Source organism: Emys orbicularis, chromosome 1 (assembly GCF_028017835.1).
Source record: "Emys orbicularis isolate rEmyOrb1 chromosome 1, rEmyOrb1.hap1, whole genome shotgun sequence".
Lineage (NCBI taxonomy): Eukaryota > Metazoa > Chordata > Testudines > Emydidae > Emys > Emys orbicularis.
Genome location: NC_088683.1, coordinates 316,160,955 through 316,186,539, shown reverse-complemented (window position 1 = coordinate 316,186,539; position 25,585 = coordinate 316,160,955). Strand labels below are relative to the sequence as shown.

The 25,585-nt window shown below is 42.8% G+C and overlaps 1 protein-coding gene across 6 annotated transcripts in view; it reads right to left on the bottom strand.

Moving 5' to 3' along the window:
• TRPC4 (transient receptor potential cation channel subfamily C member 4) overlaps positions 1-17,901 on the bottom strand; it is a 131,590-nt gene extending 113,689 nt beyond the window's left edge. For all 6 annotated transcript variants that reach the window (XM_065404373.1, XM_065404366.1, XM_065404381.1 and 3 more), the window contains exon 1: positions 17,524-17,901. In XM_065404373.1, coding sequence (XP_065260445.1) covers positions 17,524-17,901 — 378 coding nt within the window. The remainder of the gene's footprint in view (positions 1-17,523) is intronic.
• Positions 17,902-25,585: the final 7,684 nt, after the last annotated feature.

Sequence of the window (25,585 nt, the reverse complement as noted above, 5' to 3'; positions counted from 1 at the left end):
CAAACAACAAGGAGTCTGGTGGCACCTTAAAGACTAACAGCAGCACAGGCAATGGCAGCAGGGGCACGGCTGACCCATGCCAAGTATAAGGGGACCCCTTACTCAAACTCAGCAGTGTGTTTTGGTTGGCTAGCTCCCAGTCAGGGCCGGTACAAGGAAACTTCCACCTTGCGCCCCCCCCCCCCCCAGCTAACCCCGCCCCCCCCCCCGTGGCAGCTAACCCAGCCCCCCACCCAGGGAGCTCGCCACCCCCCCGCCTAGGGAGCCCCCCCTCTGCAGCTATCCCCGCCCGGGGAGACCCCCCCGCAGCAGCTAACCCCGCCTGGGGAGCCCCCCCCCTCTGCGGCAGCTAACCCCGCCTAGGGAGACCCCCGCCGCAGCAGCTGACCCCGCTTGGGGAGCCCCCCCCCTCGCGGAAGCTAACCCCGCCCGGGGAGCCTGCCCCAGCTCACCTTGGCTCCGCCTCCTCCGCTGAGCCCACCGGTGCTGCTCTAATTCTCCTCCCCTCGCAGGCTTGCGGCGCCGATTGGAGGAAACTTAGAGCGGGGGCTATGTGCTCAGCGGAGGAGGCAGAGTGGAGGTGATCTGGGGCGGGGAGCGGTTCCCCTGTGCGCCCCCCCTGTTACTGCGGGCAGCCCTCCCCGCGCCCCCCCACCCGCCCCAGTTCACCTCCACTCCACCTCCTCGCCTGAGTGGGCTTTTAGGCGTCCCCAACCACTAGGCGTCCTAGGCGGCCGCCTAGTTTGCCTAAATGGTTGCACCGGCCCTGCTCTTGAAAAGATACCTTTTGCGTTGGAAATTGAAGTGCTGGGTCTATGCAGGCAGCATCAGTCATATCAGGTAGTTGCTTAATATTCAATGGACATAATCCTAAAAAATCAGAGCATGTCTCTAAAATGTGAGTGCACATCTGTGAGTCACTGCAGACTTTAGTCTCAGCCATTGTCACCCTACTTACAAATCCTTAGAGTGAGGGTGGTGGTGATTTTTTTTTTTTACAAAAATATTATGTTACTAGATATGTTACTAGGACTTTGTTTTGTTCCTTTGGCACAACAAGTGTGTGCTTTTCTTCTATCCTAATTTTAGATTTAGGAAACTGAATCAGAGAGTTATTAATGGGGTAGAACACTTTTCAGTGAGGTCTTGGAAGCCACGGTAAGGAAGGCAGAGGTTGACAAAATGTTGGATGGCTTTTATTTAACCTATTTCCCATGAAAAACAAAAGCTAAAAATGCTTGTAATAGAGTTATGATGTCACATTTTTACATAGTTATGCCTATTTTAACTAGTTTCTTTTAATCAGGCACTAGTTTATAGTCATCACCATCATATATGATATTCATTTGAGCTGATCAGGAACTGGACTTTCCATTCTGTGGGAAATTCTGACATTTCAAATGAGAAGAAAAAGCCAACATTTCCTGAGAAATGATTCTTTTTTAAAAAGGTTGGAACTATAAAAATGCTTATTTTCAATAGCATTGAAACTTTTCTTATTGACTTTATCATTTTAATTCATTTCATTTTTACGTTATTATATTAAAATAGTAATGATATTACATTTAATATTATATATATATATATATATATAATTGCATTTGATATTGAATATAAAAGTCAAAACAAAATGAATCAAAACATTTCAGCATTGTCAGTTTGATTGCTTGCATAGACTCAAACATACTGACATTGTCAAAATAACACATTTTAACTTTTTCTCATCAAAAATGTAATTGAAATTGGTGTGTTCCCACAATACATTTAGATTTTGACAAATCTGTATTTTTTAACAGAAAGCTGTTCCACTGAAATATTTTCAACCAACTCTAATATGCACGTGATAACAGGATGGATGTATGCTCTTCGTATTATCTTGGAAACTATAACCCAGCTGAGAGCTTTTCAGTGGCTTGCTATATATGAAATGTCTTTGGTGGCTCTTAGTTCAGTTCTAAGCAGACCCAAGTACTTAATAATAATGAATACAGTACTTTGGCCAAAATTTTAAAACAAGCATAAAAAAGAAGGGAAGAACTCCACAAATTCAATGCCCTGAACTTGCAACTAAATCTGTGTAGGAGCACCCCGCTGCCCACATGGAGCTCCTGGTGGAGCTCTGCAGGGACTGGGGCCTTGGTCTTTAGTTTTAGAATTGTTGGATTGACAGGTCACTATAGAATGGTGAGATGTACAAGGAATTCTATTGGTTGGCCTAGCGAAGCAGCACTGGAGCTTGTTATAGACGGATGTCACTGCTGTATAGTGACAGTTTCCCAGGCTAGCCTGGTACTTCTTCTGTCTGATGCACTACATTCTGCTTATTATCTTTCTTCATTTCTTATACCTTGTTTCTCTTTCCTTTTTGCTTTGGTTCTTTTTCTGTGCATTTTCTGACAATATATAGCAGCCAACAAATGTACAATTTTATTGTCTGAGATAATGAATCTGGCTTTGTATTGTATTTACCTTTGTATTTTTGTCCTTATTTATTTGCTGTTGTTACAGCTCAGCTTTCTTTTCCTTTAAAACAAATAATTCAAAACAAAACAAAACAAAACAAAAACATTGAAGCTTAGAGATAGGTACCCAATATTTAGTCACTCAAAGAAGTGGGCTCATTTTCATAGGTGCTGAATAGCCACACCTAAAATTAAGGTAAGTAGGAGCTGTGGGTGAACCATATAAGTGTCTGGATGGATGAATGGATGCATATTATTATTTTGGCCACAGCTCTGATTGACATTGGCTAGGTGAAGTCTGTATTTTCTTCTCTTTAGGGTCTAATTACAACTAACACAGATAATAAAAATGTATCCGTACATTTAAAAGGCTAAATGATGCATGCTCGTTTAGAAATATATCATTTAAAATTGTATTGATTCCTAAATAAAATCCACTAGCTATAAACCCTAACAGTCTGATACCCATACACACTCACTCTTGTGTTAAACCACAGCATGGAAAATATTGCAAAATAAACTAACCCACATTAGTTTAAAATAAATGACTCTCCAAGATGCGTGCTTATCGTCTCCTAAATCTAACTAGAAAACATATTTTAAGAGATTAAACTCTCTATGTGGCAGCAACGATGCCTTTAGCGTATAACAATCCCAGGATCTTCAGTGAGGATTTGAATGGGCTACAAGAGTACAGATAGAAGCACTCCTTTGTCAGTGCCCTAATCCTTTGCACAAAGAAATAGTGGGGTGATGTCAGTCTGAGGGCAAATCTTGATAGCAGGCTATGACAGGGGCACTTAGAGAAGCTGCAAGGGCCAATAGATAAGGCACTGGACAGGGACTCAGGAGATTTAAGCTCTAGTCCTGAGTTTGCTGCTGGGTCACCTTAGTCAAGTCTATTGACCTCTCTATGCTTCTGTTTACCATGTCTATTTCAACTGTAAGTTCCTCCAGCTGCTACTGTAATATAAATAACAATAATAAGCTGTGGATAGCCTTCTTCCAGATAAAGACTGGTTTTGTATGTCTGTTTACTTTCTTCAAAATATTGATTCAGCTCTGCTGGGATACCAGTAGTATTAATTATACCTTCTTTTTTTTTTTGTCTTTGGTCACATTTAATCCCTCCTTGCATTTTGATTCCATTCAACTGAGTTTAACTCTCCCCTGCTATTTTTAGTTCCGGTCTGTCTATCTGTGCTGGGAAGTGCCCTCCCAGCTGCTGTGTAGATTTATCTTGAGTAAGAGCTTACAGACTTTAAGTGACGTATTTCCGTCAAGGGTAAGAGTATGGAATTCTTGTTTTGTTTTGTTTTTCTGAGGAGAGGGAGTATGGCATATGAGGACTGGGAATGTGTGTGAAATGATGGAATTTGGGGAGGGAAGAGTAGAGACCGGATGATTTATTTTATTTTTTTTTGGAGGGGGCAGGAAAGATTATGGAACTGATAGATTTGGGCTGGGGAAGCATAGGAGTGTTTTACCTAGGGAATGACAAATGTGATGCCGACTGAGGCAGAACATTTTTGAGCAGTCAAGAGTTTCCTGCAAAAAAATCATTTTCGCCTCCCCAAATGCATGGGGACTATTTTGCTTCCCTTCCTCCCACAACATGTAGCGGGAGAAACAGAAGGCCATATATTTGTGTCAGTTTAGATTTTTCTAGTGTGTGTGTGATTAGTCACAAAAGAAGCCCTCAGTATTTTATCCAATGTCCTCTTCCTCCTCCCTTGGGTCTGTAAACTGCTCCAAAACATAGCCTGTAGGTAAACATGCTCATTTTCAATGACTTGTCAACTTTACTGGTAGGCAGACACATCCTTCCTTCAGTTACTGTCAATGTCTTTAGCGGCCTAGAAGCAGACACTCCAAAAGTGGCAGCTAAAATACTCTAAAATTATTGAGAATTGCTTCTGATTAAATCCATGTGCCCCCACATTGTACCTCTTTGAAACTAGTCAATAACCAGTATCAGAAGGGCATTTCCCAAGTGCACGTAATGATTAACGACAAGCATGGATGCATGTTTTTCTCACTCAGCAGTGGTGAAAAAGAAACCCAAAATGAAAATGGTTTGAAAAAATACATCAGCCCATGATTACACTGAAAAAAATATGATAGTGTTAAGGAAAAACTATTAAAGGAAAACTAGAATTCTCACTGTCACATCATATCACTGATCAATCAAACCGTGATTGATGTTAGCATATTAGGAGAAAGACAAATCAAATTGCCTGAATGTTCAAAGTAGAACTGGTCTGAACATTTTCAATGAAATGATTTTGAAATATTCTCTTTTGTGAAAACTGAATCATTTTGTGGAAATATATTGATTCTGATAAAGCTTTCTTCCAGAAAACTTCTGAGGTCCAAGGTTCTCTGGTCACTGGTGATGAGAGAGAGCAGAACTGAAAAAAACGTTTAGAGTGGAAAATGGATGTTTTAACACAATTGATTCCATTTTGCAAAAACATTCAAAGGCTTTTGTTTTTGCTCTAATGAGAAATAAAAACAAAATTTGAAACCTCAAAAGTGCTTGTGAAATGGAATTGTCCTCTGGTTGGTTCTAGTTCAAAGCTTTAAAAAAAAATTACCATGACTGTTCAACACTCACCTTTCTCTCTGTATTATAGCACTTTCTTTTTACAGTACCAGCTGGGACCAACAAATGTGCAAAAATAATAAATAATGAAAAAAGTTAACTAAACCTTTTGAAACTTTGAAAAAAGTTGTACATTTTTGGTGGAGGGTTGGCACAGTTGTCTATAAAAAGGACTATATATGAACTAAGTATAACACATATTTGCATAAAGTTATCGAACTAGTGCACCAAACCCTAATAAAATAGGGACTAGATCCTTAGCTAGTGTAAATCAGCATCAGTGATGTCACTTACTGAGAATTTGACCCTAAGATTTCTGTAAGCCTTAACTGTGGCCATATTCTCCTCATTTTGCCAATAACAAAGAGGCTCATCATTTTGTTTGGCGTTAGATGCTCCTATACTCCCTTTTCCTTAGCATCTAGTCCAATTTAGGAGCATAGGATTTAGCATACTAGATAAGGCCATGGGTCCATCTCATTTGGCATACTACCTTCATGAGTGGTGAATACCTGCCAATGTCACTATGAAACCAAAACACTGGCAGCAATACAAGAGGAATTGGGAAAAGTCATGAAAATTCATTCATCCTATGGGAGCAGAATCAAACGTTTTGCTTTAGTAGTGATCACAAATTTCTCTGCAAAGCCACCAACCCCACAACTGGTGCACAAAAACATCTACATTGTTAAAGCTTCTTGCCAAGGGGTTAGTGCACTTCTGAACAATTCTACTGCAAACATAAAAAGAAAATCTTCGGAAAAACCACTCCTGGAAAGCTAGCCACAAACCCAGCTTTCCATCTAGCGGACTAGTAATCATCTCCATCTTCACAGCGTATCTCTCCCTAGCAGCCAAATGTACACTTCAACTAATCAAATGATTACATGAAAAGATGGAACATGTGAGTTGACTGCTTTGTGTCCTCTCTTAACAAACCAAACTAACCCCTAGCCTCTCACATCCATTTCTGCCTATCAGTATTCTCAACCTGTCAGAAAATTCTGATTAATCAGATACCACTGGGGAAGATCCTCTGCTACCACTCAGGCAGCTTAGCAGGAGGAAAAATGAACTCTAATGCCCACACATTCCACATCAAGACAGTCCTCTTCACGCTCTACAAAACGGCACCACATTGCTTCCTCCACCCTCATTACCATATGGACTACAATTAAGCAGCATACTTGATATCTACCATGCGGAACTCAGTTTATGAGCCTCTGTGGGAGACATTTTCAAAACAAATACCACAGTTGGTGCCTAATGGATAGAGTGCAATTTATGAGCTTCTGGGGGTGGCATTTTCAAAAGACTGCATGAACAGATTGCACCGTTTACTATATGTACAATTTATCATATCATGCTTGTTTACAGCCCTCTCTCTCTTCCTGCCTCTGCCTCACACCAGTCATTCCCTATTCATTCATTTAGGGCATACTTTGAATTAATTTCTTAACAAGGCCATTCCAAAAGAGGCAGCTTCATGGCCTAGTATTGGCTAAGTAGAAATCCACTTGCTCCGGTGCATAAACCAATTGCCAGAAGACGTAGAAGAAATACTTGCCCCCCAGTCCCTTAGTGAATCTCAGCACAATCCTAGGGTTGTCCTGCTTTCCTCTGAATCATCCAGAACTCGGCAAGATTGGAAATAGCTTGCAGGAAAGCAATAGTTAAACATGGCAACCCCTACAATATATCCTTATGTTCCTTTTCAGATAGTGGTTATGAAGAAAAAATGCTACAAGACACGCTGTAACGGACTAGGTCTAAGTCAATCACATTGCAAGGTTGTTGTACAGTTACTGAAGCTAACTACAGTATTTTCCAAATCAAGCAATTTCGTACACTCTGGTTCTGGGTGTCTGATTTGCATAATCGCTATACAGTTATTTCCCAGTAGTTGTATACCTATACTCTGATTGGCTATTAATGGCTGTCAGAATTCATGGATCTGCATAAACACAATGTGTGGTTATTTCTCAATAACTCTATGATGAATATGCAAACCTCTTCTTTGACTGGTGGCAACAATTCCACTGCTATCATTGTTTACTCAGAATGATCAAGTGATTTCCCACTAGCAAATGCACAGCCTCAGGTTCTCAACCCCTTCAGCTGAAGCCAAATGATTTGAATATGTATATTAAAGAGAAGAAAAAAATGCAAGGAAGGAAAGTGAGTGGTGCTGTGAAAATGCTAAAAGGGATCTCTTTTAAAAAAGATTATCCCCTGCTTTCTTGCATTTCCCCCCTTCAGACTTAACCCTGCTGTTCATCCCTACCCACCTCAGCTTGCTTTCTCTCCTTCACTCATGCCCTGCCTAATATCTGCACTGCAAACCCTGCAGGGCAGCGTCCTTGCCTAATTGTATGTTCTGTGATACGTCTAGTGCAGACGTTTGGACATGGTAAAACCATCATGATAAATAATTGCAATATTATTGCCTCAATATTGCAGATATCCTCTTCCCATGAAAAAGCTGAACATTTACCAACTAAGGTGTTGATCCTGCAAGGAATTCTTTGTGGACAGACCTCCTTGCAGGACTGGGAAGTAAATATGGCTATAGATAGGTATGTATGTATGTTATATTATAAGCAAGGCTGGGAGCATCACCTATTATTAACCTATTATTAAGGTTATAGCATGTTTTCAGTTGCTTATATCTTTGTCAAATTTTAATTGTTTGGGCTGAAATTTTCCAAGTTAAGAGTCTGCCTCAGGCTGGAATTTTTTGGGACTTGACATTTCACAGCATGTGACCCTTTTTGTCAGGCATGTGCTTTTTGCTATCTCTGTGAAAATCTGCCCAAATTTGACTAAGTTATAGGTAAGGCTATGTTTTAGTCACGGGTATTTTTGGTAAAAGTCATGGACAGATCATGGGCAGTAAATAAAAATTCACGGCCCGTGACCTGTCCATGCCTATTACTATATACCCCTAACTAAAACTTGGCCAGGGGGCCACGGGTGCTTTCAGGGCGGCGGTCCAGGGGCACCACGGGTGCTGGGGGAGGTGGCCCCGGACCCCACTGGTGCTGCGGGTGGCTGGGTTGTGGTGCGTGGCCCAGGACCCCCGCTGGTGCTGGGGGGGGCGGGGCTGGCAGGGACCCCCTACCCGGCTCCGCGTGTCCCAGCAGCTCCTAGGCAGCAGAGGGGCCAGGGGGATCCATGTGCTGCTCGCGCCACAAGCGCGGGCTGCGCAGTTCCCATTGGTCAGGAACCGCAGCCAATGGGAGCTGTGGGGGTGGGGCCTGCGGGCGCGGGCAGCGCGCAATGTCCGATGGCCCCTCCACCTAGGAGCTGAAGGGCCATGCCAGTGGGACCCGGGGAGCTCCCCACCCCGAGGTAAGCGCCCCCTTGCACCCTCCAACCCCCTGCCCCAAGCCCTCAACCACACACCCAAACTGCTGCTCTGGCCCAGGGGCTGCCCTGAGCCAGCACTGGCCACTGCAGAAGTCATGAAGGCAGGGGTGGCTCTAGGCAGCAGATAAACAAGCAGGTGCTTCGAGCGGCAAAATATATGGGGCGGAATAATGCTGGGGCCCCAGCTCAAACCTGAGGCAGCGTCCTGGGCTGGATCCTGACCGCCCCGGGGGGCGGTAAACAGCTTGTTGTTCTGCCGCCGGGGTACGGCGGGGCAGGGATTCGGCTAAGTGGGGAGCGTGTCCCTGTCGCCCCTCAGACGGGAGCCGGTAGCACGGCCCTGCCCCAGCTGCAGAGGACGGGCTGCTCCTCCTTGGCTTGTCCCAGCCGCTGCAGGCCGAGGAGCAGCAGCCCGACCTCTGCAGCCGGGCTAGGGCTGCGCTACTGGCTCCTGCCTGGGGGGGGGTGGCCGCTGACCGTGGGAGAGCGGCGGCGACAAGCCGAGGAGGAGCGGCCCGTCCTCTGCAGCCGGGGCAGGGCCGCGCTACCGGCTCCCACCTGAGAGGGGGACGGCCGCTGACTGTGGGAGAGCGGCAGGAGCCAGTAGCACGGCCCTGCCCCGGCTGCAGAGGACGGGCCGCTCCTCCTCGGCTTGTCCCCGGTGCTCTCCCATGGTCAGCGGCCACCCCCTAGGCGGGACCCAGTTGCGCGGCCCTGCCCCGGCTGCAAAGGACGGGCAGAACATGGCACCCAGGCGGGCCGCTCCTCCTTGGTTTGTCCCCGCCTCTGCCTCCTCCTCCTCCCCTCTTCGCCGCCTCCTGCCAGGGGAGCAGCAGCCCAGACTGAGCCAAACTCGTGCCGGGGCCAAGGCGAAGACCGAGGATGAGCGGGGCTGGGATCCAGCAGCAGCCCCAACCCCCAGCCGTGGGAGCGGCGGTGATGGGAGATGAATCCACCTTGGGCCAGATCCACAGTAAGGTAAGAGTCGGGCCGGGCGGGAGGGTCCCCGGGACCCCTGGGGAGCTTCTGCCTGCTGGAGCCCCAGAGGCTGCCGCCTCCCTACCCAGCCCCGCACAACGCGCTGGTGCCTGGAGTCTCCTTCTGCCTCCCCCCCTGCAGGGGGTGAGCGACTTGGCGGAGAGGGGCAGCATCTGTCCAGCAAGACCAACACCTCTTCCTTGGCTCCTCCAGCCCCAGAGCTCTCTCCATTGCATGCCCCTTGGGGCTCCCAGCTGGGTGGCCTCAGGGTGCCGGTGCCTGGAATCTCCTTCTGCCTTCCCCCCTCCAGGGGGTGAGTGACCTGGCAGAGAGGGGCAGCATCTGTCCAGCAAGCCCAGCACCTCTTCCTTGGCTCCTCCAGCCCCAGAGCTCTCTCCATTGCATGCCCCTCGGGCTCCCAGCTGGGCAGCCTCAGTGCAGGGAAAATGCCAGCAGGGCTCGGTCCAGTGTGTATCCGAGCTCGTGGGGAGCTCTCTCGCCCCAATGACTAGCGCCTTACCTACGGCAAGTACAGTAGTGCAATAGGAGCGTGACGTGAAAAATATTGTGTCACGTTGTGACGTGGTCACTCAAATAACGATTACGTGTGTGTACTGTGCTGCTCTATCGGCGCCATTCGCACTAATTTCCGTTTCGCATCGGTGCCAGTGGTTATAGGGCTAAAATGCCGGGACAAAAACGAAAACAACTTTCCGGTGCTGCCTACCAGCAACCAAGAGAGAAACAGCAAAAAGAATTAGAAAAACTATCTCGTACTTCAAAAAAGTATTTTTAAAAAGTTGACAATCAAGGAGAAAGCTCTAAGCAATGCATTGAAGGTGATTATTCATCAACTGATGAAGACCAATCGAACCAAAGATTACCTTTATCAACTGATAAAGATGAACAACAATCTGACCAAAGATTATCTTTGCTAACTGATAAAGACGAACAATCACAATCCATCCAAAGATTTACTACTTCAGCTGAAGAGTCCAGAAATGAAGAACTGTTATCCAAATCTAAAACTGAAGAACAATTATTGGAAGGTGGAGAGACTGACATAGGATCGGATACAAGTACATGGCCGACAATAATTACTGATGCAATGCGAATGATTATTGTGAAAAAAGGTCCGTCAAAACTAGATCCTACATTTGAATATCCATTTAATGAGTCGAATCGTCGATATATGCCATCCAGTATGAAGAAAAAAATGAAAAATGGGGAACAAATTAATAGATCGTGGTTAGTGTATTCACAGACCAAAGATGTAGTTTTTTGTTTTTGCTGCAAACTGTTCTGTAACTCGGACATTCTTCTGGCAACTGCAGGTTTTAATGACTGGCGAAATTTGCATCAGCATTTGAAAGAACATGAAACATCAAAAAATCATTTACGCTTATTGACAAATTGTATTGAGCTGTCAAACAGATTACGTTCCGGTACAACAATCGATGTGGTACAGCAACATCAACTAAATTCAGAAATTCTACATTGGCAAGCGGTGTTGGAATGTTTACTGGCAATCATTAATTTCCTAGCCGAACAGTGCTTTGCATTCTGTGGATCCTCGGATATTTTATATGAGAATAACAATGGAAATTTCTTAAAATTGGTTGAGTTATTGGCAAAATTTGATAATGTTATGGCTGAGCATGTACGACGAGTGAAAGATGGAGAGATTCACACCCATTATTTGGGTAAAAATACACAAAATGAGATAATAGAATTAATTTCTAATGGAGTGCGTAATGAAATTTTATCGAATTTGAAATATGCCAAATATTACTCAATTATAGTTGATCGTACTCAAGATCTGAACAAAACCGAGCAAATGTCAATATTTTTACCATTTCTGAAAATTGATGAAAATGCAGAAGTGAAAATTTGTGAACACTTTCTAGAATTTATACCAGTGAACGAAACTACTGGGAAAGCCCTCACAGATGTAATTCTACAGAGATTGGAACACTGTGGAATACCTTTAGAAAATATGCACAGCCAAGGGTACGATAATGGCTCAAACATGCAAAGACGACATGCAGGTGTACAGCAAAGAATATTGAATTTAAACAATTGAGCTTTTTTCATTCCTTGCCATGCGCATTCGCTCAATCTGGTTGTCAGTGATGCCACCAAATCATCTAAAGATGCCATTTCATATTTTACCACAGTGCAAGCAATTTACAATTTTTTTAGTGCTTCCACACACCGTTGGGCAGTCTTGAAGAAGCATCTTGAACAAAAACTCATACTTAAACCTCTAAGTCAAACTAGATGGGAAAGCAGGATAGATGCTATTAGACCATTCCGATATTCATCAGGAGAGATTTACGATGCACTATTCGAAATAAGCTAGGACTTGTCGTATGATCCTTCATTTCGACATGAAGCTGAAACATTGGCTCAGAAAATTATGCAGTTTCAATTTTCATGTTGCACGGTTATTTGGCATAATATTCTAAATCAAATTAATTTGACCAGCAAAGTTATGCAGAACATAACCATAGACATATCTGAGGCAAAGACGATTTTGAATAAAATGCTGGAATATTTAAAAAAATACCATTCAGATGAAGGTTTTGAAGAAACTGTCAAAGAAGCAACAACAATAGCAGAGGATCTTGATTTTGAACCGACGTTTGCACCTCAACAATTCATTCGTCTTCGGGAAAAAAAACAAGACAGTTTTGTTATGAGGCTCATGATGATCCTAATCTCGATCCAAACGAAAGGTTTAAAGTTGAATGTTTCTATTGTATTTTGGATGTAGCTATAACTTCCATTGAAGAAAGATTTTGTCAGTTGCATGGTCATTGTGAAACTTTTGAATTTTTATATGATATTGGAAATATTAAAAATCAGTTTTCCAAAGAAGACCTCATGAAGCACTGCCAAGACCTACATTTAGCGCTCAGTACTGATAACGCTGCTGACATTGATGCAGTAGAATTGTATGATGAATTAATAGCTTTATCTGAGCTAATAAGTCGTAAAACTTCTCCTCTAAAAGTATTAGAATTTATAGCAAGAAATGATTTTTTCACTCCAAATACTGCTATAGCATTACGCATTCTTTTAACCTTACCAGTATCAGTGGCTTCTGGTGAGCGCAGTTTCTCAAAACTGAAATTACTAAAAAATTATTTGAGGTCCACCATGTCTCAAAATCATTTGTCAGGACTCGCATTAATTTCAATTGAAAGTACTATTGCAAAAAATTTAGATTTCACTGACTTATTAAAAGACTATGCAAGTATAAAAACCAGAAAAATTCAGTTCATATAAATTCTTTTAATTTATAAGAAACTGGAAGACACTAACGTTTTTCATTACAGTGTATAGTTGAACTCAAATTGTTTGTAATTGTGTTTTTGTTAAAATTAAATGTTAAAATTACACTAGTAGGAATTTGTTTTATTTCACTAACTACAAATTCTCTGTTTTCATTTTTTTTAAATTTTAAACAGTCAAAACAAAACTGCAAAGTGCAAGCATGTGTAAAAGCCCCAAAAAAAAGCATGCGGGGGGAGGGGAGGCAGCCACCATTTTTTTTGCTTGGGGCAGCAAAAAACCTAGAGCCGGCCCTGCATGAGGGTCACAGAAAGTCACGGAATCGCAGCCTTAGTTATAGGCCTTTGAAATATTGTAGTTAGCACATGCTCAGTAGAGCCTTGCTACATTCCCCAAAGATTCCATCCAGACTAAGCATGCTCCAGCCAAGGGCTGAGCAGGATTTTTCCTGCAATTGCAGCTCCGGCTTCTGTGAGCCATATCATGGCTAGGCACCAGAACTGAAAGCAGGGAGCCTATCTGCTGGGGCCCAGGGGACAATGTCATTCTACACTCCAGGTCAGAGAAACATTTAAATACACTCTTCATGTAACGCATATCCACTTGATACATATTTTTATGATATACCCTCTGGAATTCCAATAGAATAACTTAACAAATTAATTCCTCTGCGGTACCAGTGGAAGAGTTACCACACTGATTTGTCACTCCACTAATCAGCTATTTCAAAGACTTTCCAACTGTCTAACTTTCTGAAATATGTGGTTCCAAAAATACCCATGCACACAATTTTAATGAAATACAGTACATATCATATATGGTGCTAGCCGCACACACCTTTAACATTAAGTTAAAGCTATGGCATTCCATTCTATTCAATTATCTGCTTAAAGTCTCCTCCATTCTATTACATGGGTGTGTATGCACAGTGCAAAATAGCATGATATAACAACCAGTTATTCATCCTAAAGTGGAAAGGAAAACAGCTTTTCTCAGAAAGATATTCTACTATCGGTCAGGATAATAGGCAATAAGATCTTGGCAGATAGTTTTTGAGACATCTGGTTATGAAAAATTAATAATTTGGAAGAACATGGATAAGTTTAGTCAGTTCAGCTACCTTAAATCCTGTTATTCGCTTTTACATGTGATCCAGCAGCTGGGGAAACTAAGAAAGTTTAGAAAACATAATGCAAGTGACAAAAATGACCTTTTCCTGAATTGCTATAATGGATGCTACAGAAGCCTCACTCACTAACTGAATGACAGAAGGAGTCAAGTAGAATCCAAATCGATTAAATATATATACCTCATTAGTAGGCACCAGATGGCACCAAATAGATACATATAATGATAATAAACTCAAAATCACCATAATACACATGCTGTGTTATCTGGAATGCAGAGTATACTGCATGTGGAAAGTAGGTAGGGTCTGGGGACATAGTGGATGGCTGGTGATAGACTCTTATCTAGGAATTTCTAAACTCTAAAAATATTTAATAATTACTTTTAGTTTAATCAAATGTTCTTATGTTGCTTTTTGAGTATGATCCTGAAGTAAGTTTTAGCTACAACCTCCCCACACAACATATTATCCCCTTGTCGAATAGTAAAAAGATATTGATACATGAATACTTCTGTAAATAATAGCTGCAAGTTTTTTAACTATAATTCTCAAGCCATAGTCACTGTTATTTGCAAGTATTCAGACAACTTCCATGTATTAATGAAAATCCCGAACGTTCCATGAGCTTTAGCAATATAGTGGAAATGGATTAATCCTTGTGCACTATTTATTTTTCTCCTTTTTAAATGGTTTCAGTCATTCAGTCAAGGAGAGGAAATAGTGTTAGGGCTGAAATCCTGGCCCCATTGACCTCAGTGAAGCCATAGAGTTTATGGCAGCATGTAGAAGTACAGACACTGCAGGCACAGCTAGCATGGGCATAAACAGCAGTGTAGACCGAGAGAGACAGCTTAGGTGAGTAAAGTGCCCTACATGCCTGAACCCTAGGATATATATCCTACGATTCTCTATAGGCCCAAGCAGTGCCTCCAACATCTACCTTGATATTTTTTAGTAGTGTAATATTCCACTGCTTACCCGCCACCACAAATCCAGGCCACAATCTCTGCTAAAATGCCTTGCAATGTTTATAAACACCTCATATTTTTGGGCAGATTCACACCTTTTGTGTCTGTGAAACATTTCATAACCATTTCAAAGTATGCAAACTGATTCATAGATTTTGCAGTGTTTGCATACTTTGCAGTGTTTGCAGGGTTTCTATCAGGTATGCTGGGATGTGCCGTTTGCATGAGTGAATGTGAGTGTTGTGGGTTATGGAATACAAGTCTGAGTTCTCCTCTAAGACGAGGTACAAAAAGCTTCAAACTGACAGGAGGATTGTTTTGCCAAAGACAGCGGAAGTTCAAAAACTCTCTCAGGATATGAACTTACAACCTTATCTGTGGCTTCCCACCCGAATGTTACTGTGCACAGACCACTACCTATGATGTTGATCAACTATGTCTCATTGTACGCCCCCACCTGTCTGTATCCATTTGCTGTCTCTTGTCTTATTGCTTGATTGTAAACCTTCTGGGGCAGGGACCATCCTTTAGGTCTGTGTTTTTACAGTGCCTAACATAGTGTGGTCCTGGCCTATGGCTGGGACTCCTATTCACTGTGGTAATACAAATCATACATGATAATAGAAAACATAACACATGCACAAAAGGAAATCCGAACTTCATCCTATTATATCATGAATTCCTGGCATCAGGCCACATGATTACCAACCTACAGCATCTATCATTATTAAAAGGCAATACTGGGCCCAGGTAGCCCCACCCCTCTGGGCCTGGCAAGCCCGCTGCAATTGGAAGAGAGGGTTAAAAAAAACTCAGAAGCCCAGGCAAAGAGTAGTGGACAGGCTGCAAGAGAGATGAATCCTTCTCTGGGAAGTCAGCCTGAAGGCAGAGCCTGCAAGGGGACCACAAAGCAGACAAAGTCCCAGGCCGTGCCTTCTCCAGCCACCCTGCCCCCCTTTGAAACCTGCAAGGCCCTGCTCATTTAGACTTTCTGTTAAATGATTGATTGGACTTTCGGGGCCATACCCCAGGAGCACATAGATAGGCAGTAGCTCAGGCTGGCAGGCTTTGACTCTCTGGAGGGATGACCCTCCAAGTGTTACTTCCTACAGGGCCCTGGATCAGGACCTGATGGAAAGGAAAAGCCTGGGTCCCCCATACCAAGCCCCGACTTAAGAGAAAAGGCCCAGATGTGGGTAGAGGCTCCAAACATTTGTGATTTAGGATCAGGCATCTCTATCACCTCTAACAGAAACAAAGGGTATGGTGGTCAGGTATGCTAACTGCTAGGCAACCTGGCCCTCTGAGAGCCTATCACATGCTCCTATTTCACAGATGAGGAATTAAGGCCTTCAAAGTTTAAGTGACTTGATGGAGAGTGGGGTGTTGAACCTAAAGCTGCTAATTCCTCGTCCAGTACCTTAACCACAAGACCATTCTTCTCCTTTGAATTGTCTCCTCATACCCTGTGAGCTATGCAATAGGGTGAGAAATAATGGAAATGAGGCAAGCATAAAATGAATCTAATTTCCATCCATTTATGCTGAGATAAAGCCATTGTTCTATACACAGCTGGGTAAGGACCCAACATATTGTACTCTTTCACCAAAAATAACATTGAATTCCTATTATTTTATTGACAACAAAATTATACTTTTTACTTATCATCTGCAATTATATCCATAGCAAGTACCAGATACTGTAATTATATCATATTGTATGCATTGCCTATGAAAGGGCTCCAGCCATTTCAATTCACTATGCACTAATATAGCACCTATAATATATGGAAATTGGAATAGACAGGAATAGAATAGACTCTTACATCTATTTATAGAGTGGTTTTCATCCCAACGGATCCCTAAGAATCTGACAAATTACAATTTACATCCTCCCTGCCTCAATAGGGCCTTACAATGGGTCTGGCATGGAGGATGTTGGCCGCCTAAAGGAGGATGGCTTAGTGCAGTCAGGGGGAGATAGAGAGGGACACACCTTAAAGCCTCTTTCAATTTATTCTAAAAAAGATTTTCTATATAATGATGCATCCTTTGAGGGATGATGGGGAGAAAGCACAGGTTTGCCTTCACTCCTATGAGAACAGGTTGAGGGCCTATCGCTATGCATGCAGACAAGGCTGAGGTTCTGACCATGAAGACCAGGGGTCACGCTGACCATGCCTCACAGTCACTGAAGTGGTAGATGGTCTCCACATCAAGGGTGAAATCCTGACTCCATTAAAGTCAATGAGAGTGTTGCCATTGATTTTCAATGGGACCAGGATTTCATTCATAGTATTCTCTTCCTGTTAGGTTGCAATTCTGCATGAAGCAGGATTTTGCCCTAATATGTCCAGGAATCATTTCACCAGTGAAATGGCAGAATTATCTGAAATAGAATTAACGTTCAAAGGAAATGCCCAGTTTCAAATTGCATATTTTTTCCAAAGCCATTCACCTATCCCAGGAAAACACTTCTTTTTATCTCCCATGTATTAGCATGAATTATATTATCTTATTGAACAGAATACCCAATGCTAAGAACAGAGACACTCAAATCAAAATGAAAATGATACAGATCATATTGAAAACACTACATGTTGAATTTGAAAGAGTCAATTTTTTTTTTAACTCTTGGCTCCCTTTTGACAATTCCTGGCATACACCTACAGAAACTTGCTTGCAAACCAAGAGCAAGAGTGAATTTTGCACGTACCTGTTTCTCCCCACTCGGCTTTTTGTGATTTAATAAAAGTTCCACAGCTCCAACGACCTCCTTTCGTATGGCATGCAGCAGAGCATCTCCGAGATACACATTAAAGCTTAAGAGCAGCTCAATGAGCTCCAGGTTCTCATTTTCAATTGCAATAAGGAGAGCTGTTCTTCCAAGAGGATCAATGCAATTAATATTGATCTTGAAATAAATTTCGGCTTCCTCCAGAGCTTTCTTCACACTGGCATAATCTCCTTTCTCCACAGCATTCAAGTAGGCTTTCTCGGCAGGGGAGAGTTCAGACTCTGCTCGCACTATACGAAGAGGGATGCGGTCTCTGTAAGGGGCATTGACGCTTCTTTTGTAATAGAACTGGGCCATATTTTATGCCATTCTAATACTTTGTCTCTGCAATTTAAAAAGAAAGAGTGCATTGGTTATGCATTCCTGGAATACAGTTCAGCTTCTGATTACTATTATTATATATGCATTACAGTAGCATTTAGAGGTGCTGTATAAACACATAATAAGAGATGGTCTCTGCCCAGAAAACTTCTGGTATAAATAGACAACAGAGACAAAGGGCAAAAGGGGAAACAGAGAATCAAAGTGATGAAGTGGCTTGGCCAAGGTCACAGTGATCAAGCCAAGCACTCAGGTCTCCCCATGCTGAGTCTGGTGCCATATCAACTAGATTTTGCTCCTTCCTGGCACATTCTATCTAGCCTAAGACGGACCTAATTTACACAGTTCAGATCCAGGTGTGAACTTTCTAAAGTCTGGAGTATTTGTATGTGATTCAGCCTTATCACTATTAAACTAATATATTCTAGCAAGTATCCTAAGTCTGACTTGTAAGCTAGAATTAGGAATTAAAAAGGTAAAATAACATTTATACATTGCCCATGATATTCTTAATATTTAAAAATCCCCAGAATTAATAGATAATGGTGAAGGGTTTGGTTTAATCCTTAGCACATTCTAAACTAAAACAAATATCCAATCGCAATTCTAATATCTTAAACATCACCAAGCATGTATTGCCTCTGTTATTGTATTCTTTGCCCATGTAAGACCATAGCAATATCTGTTCCTTCTGTCAGGGCAACAATTAGCTGGTAACCTCTGTGGTCTAAAAGAAAGTAGTAACATGATGGGATCTAAAATGTTAGGTTACATGATCAATAAAATACCCCCCTGAAGTTCAAGTAGAGAGGCAGCATTGCCTACTGGTTAAAAAGACTGAGTGTCAGGTGACCTAGATTCTTTCTCTCTCTGTCTCCCTCTGTGAGAATTTGAGTAGCTCACACAGCACTTAGCCTCTGAGCGGTAGTGAGCCCCTTATTTTATAACCCCTCCATCCACTTTAGGAGTGACATTGATGGGCTCCAATCTTGCTCAGGCAGAAGGAGGAATTATTTCTAAGGGCCTTGAGAATGGTGAGTCATAAAAAACAAGAGGATAATGGGGGGAATCTTGGATATTTGACAGAGACATGGAGAAAATCCTCTGAAAGAGGGGGAAAACCCAGTAAAATACCTGTGTATCAAATAGGGTTCCCAACCCTCCAGGATTGTCATGAAGTCTCCAGGAATTAAAGATTAATCTTTAATTTAAAATTATTTTATGTGATGAAGCCTCCAGGAATACGTCCAACCAAAATTGGCAACCCTAGTATCAAACCCTAGTTAACAAACTACAACTAATTTAATGACAGGTTTCAGAGTAGCAGCCATGTTAGTCTGTATCCGCAAAAATAACAGGAGTACTTGTGGCACCTTAGAGACTAACAAATGTATTAGAGCATAAGCTAATTACTAATTTAATGTAATCCTATGTAAGTGGTATGAGGAAAGTCAGTAACCAAGCTGCATATGTCCTTGGTCTGTCTGAGTACCTTCTTTTCTAAATGTTTTCCTTTAAGTGACTCGTCAACCTGCTCACCATCCCCTTCCCACCTGAGGTCCACACCCCTCCGGCACCAGAACCCTCCTTTACCGCCACCATCCAACCCCCAGGCTGGAATTTATTCCTCCCTTTCCCCACACGGCCCTTCTCCTTCCAGAGTCAATACTTGGGGCAGTTGAGCTGATAAACCTAGGCTTTGTTATGAACAGTCCCTGCTCCCCTCCACCTTCCATTTCTCACCCTGTCCCTGTTTCCCCCTCCCCATCTACACTCCTCCCAGGTCCCTGCTTTTAACCCCTAGCCCCCTCCATCCCACTTCCCCCCTTGGGGTCCCTGGTTTCTACGTCTACACTGCTCTCTCACCTCCACACTTCCCCCCGCGAAGGTCTCTGCTTCCTCATCCCAGATCCCAGCTTCTTCCACCTTCCACCACTTCCCCATCCCATCCCAGGCCCCTGCTTTCCTTCCCATCCCCAACTCCAGTTTGCCCAACCAGGTCCCTGCTTCCCCCATCAATACCATTTCCCCCACTCCTCTCTGGTTCCCTGCTTCCTTACCCTGCTCCATTGCCTTTGTCCGCCCTCCCCCATGGATCCCTGCTTCCCCTACCGCCACTATCCCATTCTTCTGGTCCCTGCTGCCTTCCCCTTCCCCACACAGCCACACACTCTCTTCCCTCCCCAAGTCCTCACTTTTTCTCTTGCCACTCTGCTCCCCTGCACTCTCTAGGTCCGTGCCTCTCTCTAAGGCCCCATTACTTCTCTTAGACTACAGCCCACAGACAACCTCCCTACATAGTAGATTACCTGCTGCATCCAATATGTGTAGGCAGTTATGCGGGACGGGGGGGGGGGGTGATGTGGGGGTGGAGAGATTCCTCCACCTGCAGCATCAAGCAATCTGTGTCCTGACTTCCTAAGAACCAGGCTTCTCTGGTGCTCTGATTTTCACTGAAACCAACTGGGTTCTGCATACAGATGACTAGAATATTCCTGGAAATTCTGGGATTGATTGGCTGTGGTATTAAAAATGATTGTGCTACATACAAACAGACAGACAAATCCCTGGAAGTTGAGTGCCAATAACTCTGAATGTTCCTGATATCCTTATAAATCTCCAATCCTTTGTGACTCTTAAGTTATTGGCCTCAATGACTTCTTTGGGCACTGAGTTCCACAGTTTAATTACTAGTGTGTGAAAAAGAATTTCCTTTTATCAGGGTTGAGTTGCCCACCTGTTAATTTCATTGAATGTCCTCTTGTTCTTGTGCTACTTGAATTATTTATGTTTGATTAAAAAGAAACTGTTATTTCCCTCCCCTTCTCTCCTGGACATGGTACAAAATAAATGGGGTATATTCATCTCTAGTGCAACTCCATTTATTTGGAAGGAAGTCAGAGATGAATTTGACTCCATGAGATCGGAGAAGATGGAGATGCTTATGGCATAATATGAGCAGAGTGGTTTATAGGAAGAAAAGTTCTGACAACATTATGATGAACTTTTCATTTTTTTATGGTATTACTCTTTCTTAACTCTTAGATGGGCATTAAGGAGGCCTCAGGCTTTCAGAAATCTCTAGAGAATATGTGATACTAACATCTTCATTCTTGGACCAGGGAATAACAAGGAAGAACAAAACCAAAGTATAACCTTTTCCCCTCTTGCTGCTGACATGCATTTAACAAACACATTTTCCTAAATAACACTTTTCCTTTTTTTGGTAATTGCTGATTGTTTTTGTTGTTTTTCTCTTTCTATTTTCAGCAAATAAAGAGATCAGCCTCATGATATGAGGATCTCATTTGAACTAAAATGTTTAAAACATGTAATTAATTCATAGAGCTTGATTACAGGTGTAGTGCCCCCCTGAATGGTTTACAATATATTCATGAGTCATGATAATGCACAAGGTAATTACAGATGTATCAAACTACCAGTTTAGGGCTTGACCCTCTCTACAGATAAGTGGATGTGCATCGTCAAGCATCTTGACATATAGATTGACAGTGGCACTTGTTGGTATCTTTACTCAGAGCTAGATGTGCCCTCATGAAGAAATAGCAAACAGGGACAGGAACTCCAAAAGTTTTCCTCTGAATTCTTCTGCTCTGGGCTGGATTTTTCCCCATCATAAAAGAAACTAGAGATCCAGTCCACCAATCCACTGGAGTGGGGACTGAGAGGAAATGAGAACATTGGTTTGGAAAGTGATGGTTCCTGAAGATTTGTGTGCTGCTTGTAAGGACTGTGCAACCTTTGCAGAATCATTGCAACAGAGAAGAAATACCACTCCCTAAATTTAAAAATCAAGAGACAAGCCAAAAACCCACGGCTTAAAGTACAGAGAAGGCAGAGTTAAGCAAATGTGGATTTAGAACTGATTTAATCTTCCATCACACCCAGAAGGCAATATACATCTTTTGTGCCAAATTTCTGTCCTGAGTTGCACACAAGCATTAAAGTCCATGGGATTGCACCTGGTGTAATAGAGGGCAGCATTTGGCCCTATGAATCTAAGATATAACTTGATGAAGCAAACCAGAGACTGAGAAAGGAGATCTTGCAAATAAAGGGCCTGATCCCGGGAGGTGCTTTGCTTCTTGGGCAAAATGATCAGTACCCACTGCTCCCTATGAAGTGAGTGAGATGAGCAGAGGGCACCTTGCACCTCCTAGAAAATGCTCATTACCTGGCAGGATCAAACCTAAAATGAGCAAGATCATACACTGGAGCTATACGTGAGCAAAAGAGTCTTAATGTTGAACTAGCTCACTGGATGTCAGTGTCGCCTACCACTGTGTTGTACTTAGGAAAATCGATCAGCTAGAATTCAACATGCAATGAGTTCAGGGCTCCTGCCAACCTACCGATAATGAGATAAACAGTGAAAAATAATGTTACTTTAAAAATTAATAGAACAACATTGATCAGCTCTGACTCTCAATCTCTAGGGTCAAGTTTACATGATCTCCTTCAGTTTATTGTATCTTTCACAAATGACTCCTCTGAATGTACCTACATTTATTTTGCAAGATTGCACAAAGCAATCTTCATTTTAATATAGAACAAAAGACTTAACTGAAATATTCAGAAACACAAGCCTCACTCAGTAATGGAGACTTTATACATTTCAAAATTATCCATGGATGATTACTTTTAGATCACTGGAAATATTATGTATCAGAGGACTAGCTGTGTTAGTCTGGATCTGTAAAAAGCAAGAAAGAGTCCTGTGGCACCTTATAGACTAACAGATGTATTGGAGCATGAGCTTTTGTGGGTGAATACCCACTTTGTCAGATGCCTGGACTGACATGGGACTCTTCGTTGCTTTTTGGAAATATTATGTTTTGAAAAATCTGCATTTTGCACAGATCTCCAAATACAGAATTACTTGCAAAAAGCATTTAGCCCTGGTTTTCCTTATCCAGAAAAATGATCATGAGCACAGCTGGTCAAATTATTCAGTCCAAATCATTTAGCTTACAAATGTTTATATCTTTCTTCAAATATTTGCAAATAGTTATTTTTATGGTTGAAATAGTGCTAGAGATGGTTCAGCAAACAGTTGGTAAAAAATTTCATAATATATATAAATCATGTAAATTCTGTGATTAAATTTGACCAGCTTACAATACATACTATATAATATGTACACTATACAAATTAAGATATGTTAAAATATAAACTTCCAAAGTATATTGCTGTCTGATTAATAAAATAAACCATTAAAATTACTGTTAAAATGGGAAGATTTAGATACAACTTATTCTAAACCTAAGTGGATGAAAGTTGGAAAACTAGTGCAAAGTGCTAAATTAAAGCAAATGTAGTGTAGACCTCTGGCTCATACACTGGACCCTATACAAAATGAATTGTCTAAGCTTAAAAGGTACTGCTTCATGTTTATGATTCCCTCACCAATGGACCTGTCTTGAAGTCCTTAGTACTTCTATTCAGTCTCTGCTGCATATGCAGCTTTAATTCAGCCCCCTCCCCCCCCCCCCCCCGCACATGCAGTCTTTAATTAAACAATCACATACTATTTTTTTTCCACAGAAATAAGCTCCCGCTGCATACTTCTCCCTGGCCTTAGACAGCACAAGGGTGCCTCCACACTTAACTGCATGAAATTGGATCTCCACTGTTTTGGGGAGGGTAGAAAGTGTCTGGCTTCCAGGTCATGCTCCCCTTAGGACCAAAAAGAATTCTTTCGTAAATTGGAGTTACTTTTGGTGGAATCCACACTAACTCCCCCCTTGTGCCTTTTACCTTTTTGGGCATAGGTCTGGGGAAGATGGCGAATGACAGCATGTCTCCTTCAGGTGCCGTACAATTGGATGGAGGTCAGGCAGCTGGGAGGATGGTAGGGTGCTTTGTAAAATCCACAGGAGTGACTTCTGTGTTCACCATTGAGCCATTGTTTTTCTTGAGGGGAGAAAGTTACTTTAAGTCCAGCAGCTTTAACTCATGTAGGTTTGCATGTACATTTTACCCTTTTGTGGGATTAGCAGTGGGAGGGTAGCATGTGCTACCACAATGTCCAAGGAACACTTTCGATTTTGTTTGCAGGTTTGCTTTTAGGACTAGCTGTGTGAGTAAGGTGAGGACCTCATAGGTAGTGAATGTGGAACACTGTGCTCAAGAAACCTACACATTTAGGACAAGTGCAGAACACATTTCTCTTTGATCAATGTAACATATTGTATGTGTATTATTCATGGCAAAAGCAATTGCCTGACACCTATTAGATTGATGGAAGAGTGAGATCTTTTAAAGTCTATATCTGTGATAGACTGACTTTAATCTGACAAGAAGTCCTATTTGATATAAGACCACTCTTAGGACCAAGGACTGGGGGAATGGAACTAATTTCGGCTGAGAAACAAAAAGCCATTTATGTGGCAAGAGAGATTGAATTTTGGGGGTGCTCCTTTTGAGGTTGCCCTTTAAGTTGGTAGCTCTTACTTGCTCTAAAGGTTACAAGAAGCCAGGAACCCCAACTGACAGCAAAACCCACTGATTCTAAAGAGTATGCAATGAACAGTGTATGATGGAGACAGATTGTCATGTCTCCCTCTGAGATCAACTGTCTGAACAAAATCACACCAGGTCACAAAGGCAACTAGAGTACCCCTAGCTGGATTCAAGAGATACTGGACTTGGGGGCTAGAATTCTCATTGACTGCCCTACTGACTGCCAGGTGTTGTCTCCCAATACTCAGGCCTAGTGGTTGGAATGGAGGTTGAAGTCAGATTTAGGATTGGGATTGGGCCAAGGCTCGTGCTGGAACTGAGATCTGGGGTCAGAATCAAGAGCAGAGTCCATAAACAAGCCAAAATAAGTACTGCAGCCAGAGTTCAGGTGCAGGCAAGAGGTCAAAGCTGGGTGGTCAGAGTTTGTGGACAAGGCAAATCAGTAGTGTAGCTGGAGTCTAGATACAGGCCTAAGGTCGAAGCAGGGTGGTCAGTCTGAGGGGTCAGGAGGCAGAGAGAAGGCTGGAGCAAGGTCAGAGTCGGGCTGGACAGGACTGGAACAGGGCTCAGGCAAGACTGGGACAGGAACAGGAACTGCATCAAGAGCAGGCTGGGAGTCTAGAGAGTCTGTTTACACTACGGCGCAGCAAGAGGGCTCCTGGCTGAGTAGTGCTGTTGCACAGACTGATCTGCAGCTCTGCTGAGGTTGGGAAACTACCTGAGCCTGGGGGTCATGTGCCCAGGCTCTGCTCAGAGATAGGCTGCTGCCACATGCCTGAAGGCCGAGTCACTGCAGGCTCTGTGGGTAAGGTATGTTAGTCCTGCTGAAATGTTGCCTCCTGCCTGAGGGATGACTCACTGAAGCTCTTTTGGAGGGGTGCTTATTGAAGCACTGGGAATGGGAGGGCGTAAACCTGCCCACATCTAAAAACCGTGCCACTCAGCATAAGAGGAGGAGTCACTGGATCCAGGCATCAAATAAGTTCAGGGGGCAACAAATGCAAAAACAGGGATGGGAGTGAGGGTCACAGGTATAAAAGCAGGAATCCAGAGGGGGACACTCAGCAAAGAACACCTGACAGCATCCACTGCTCCTCAAAGGTGTCCAGGGAGCCAGTGGACACGGCCCAGAGGAACTCTGCGTGGAGACATAACTTCAGGAGGGATTGGAAATAGG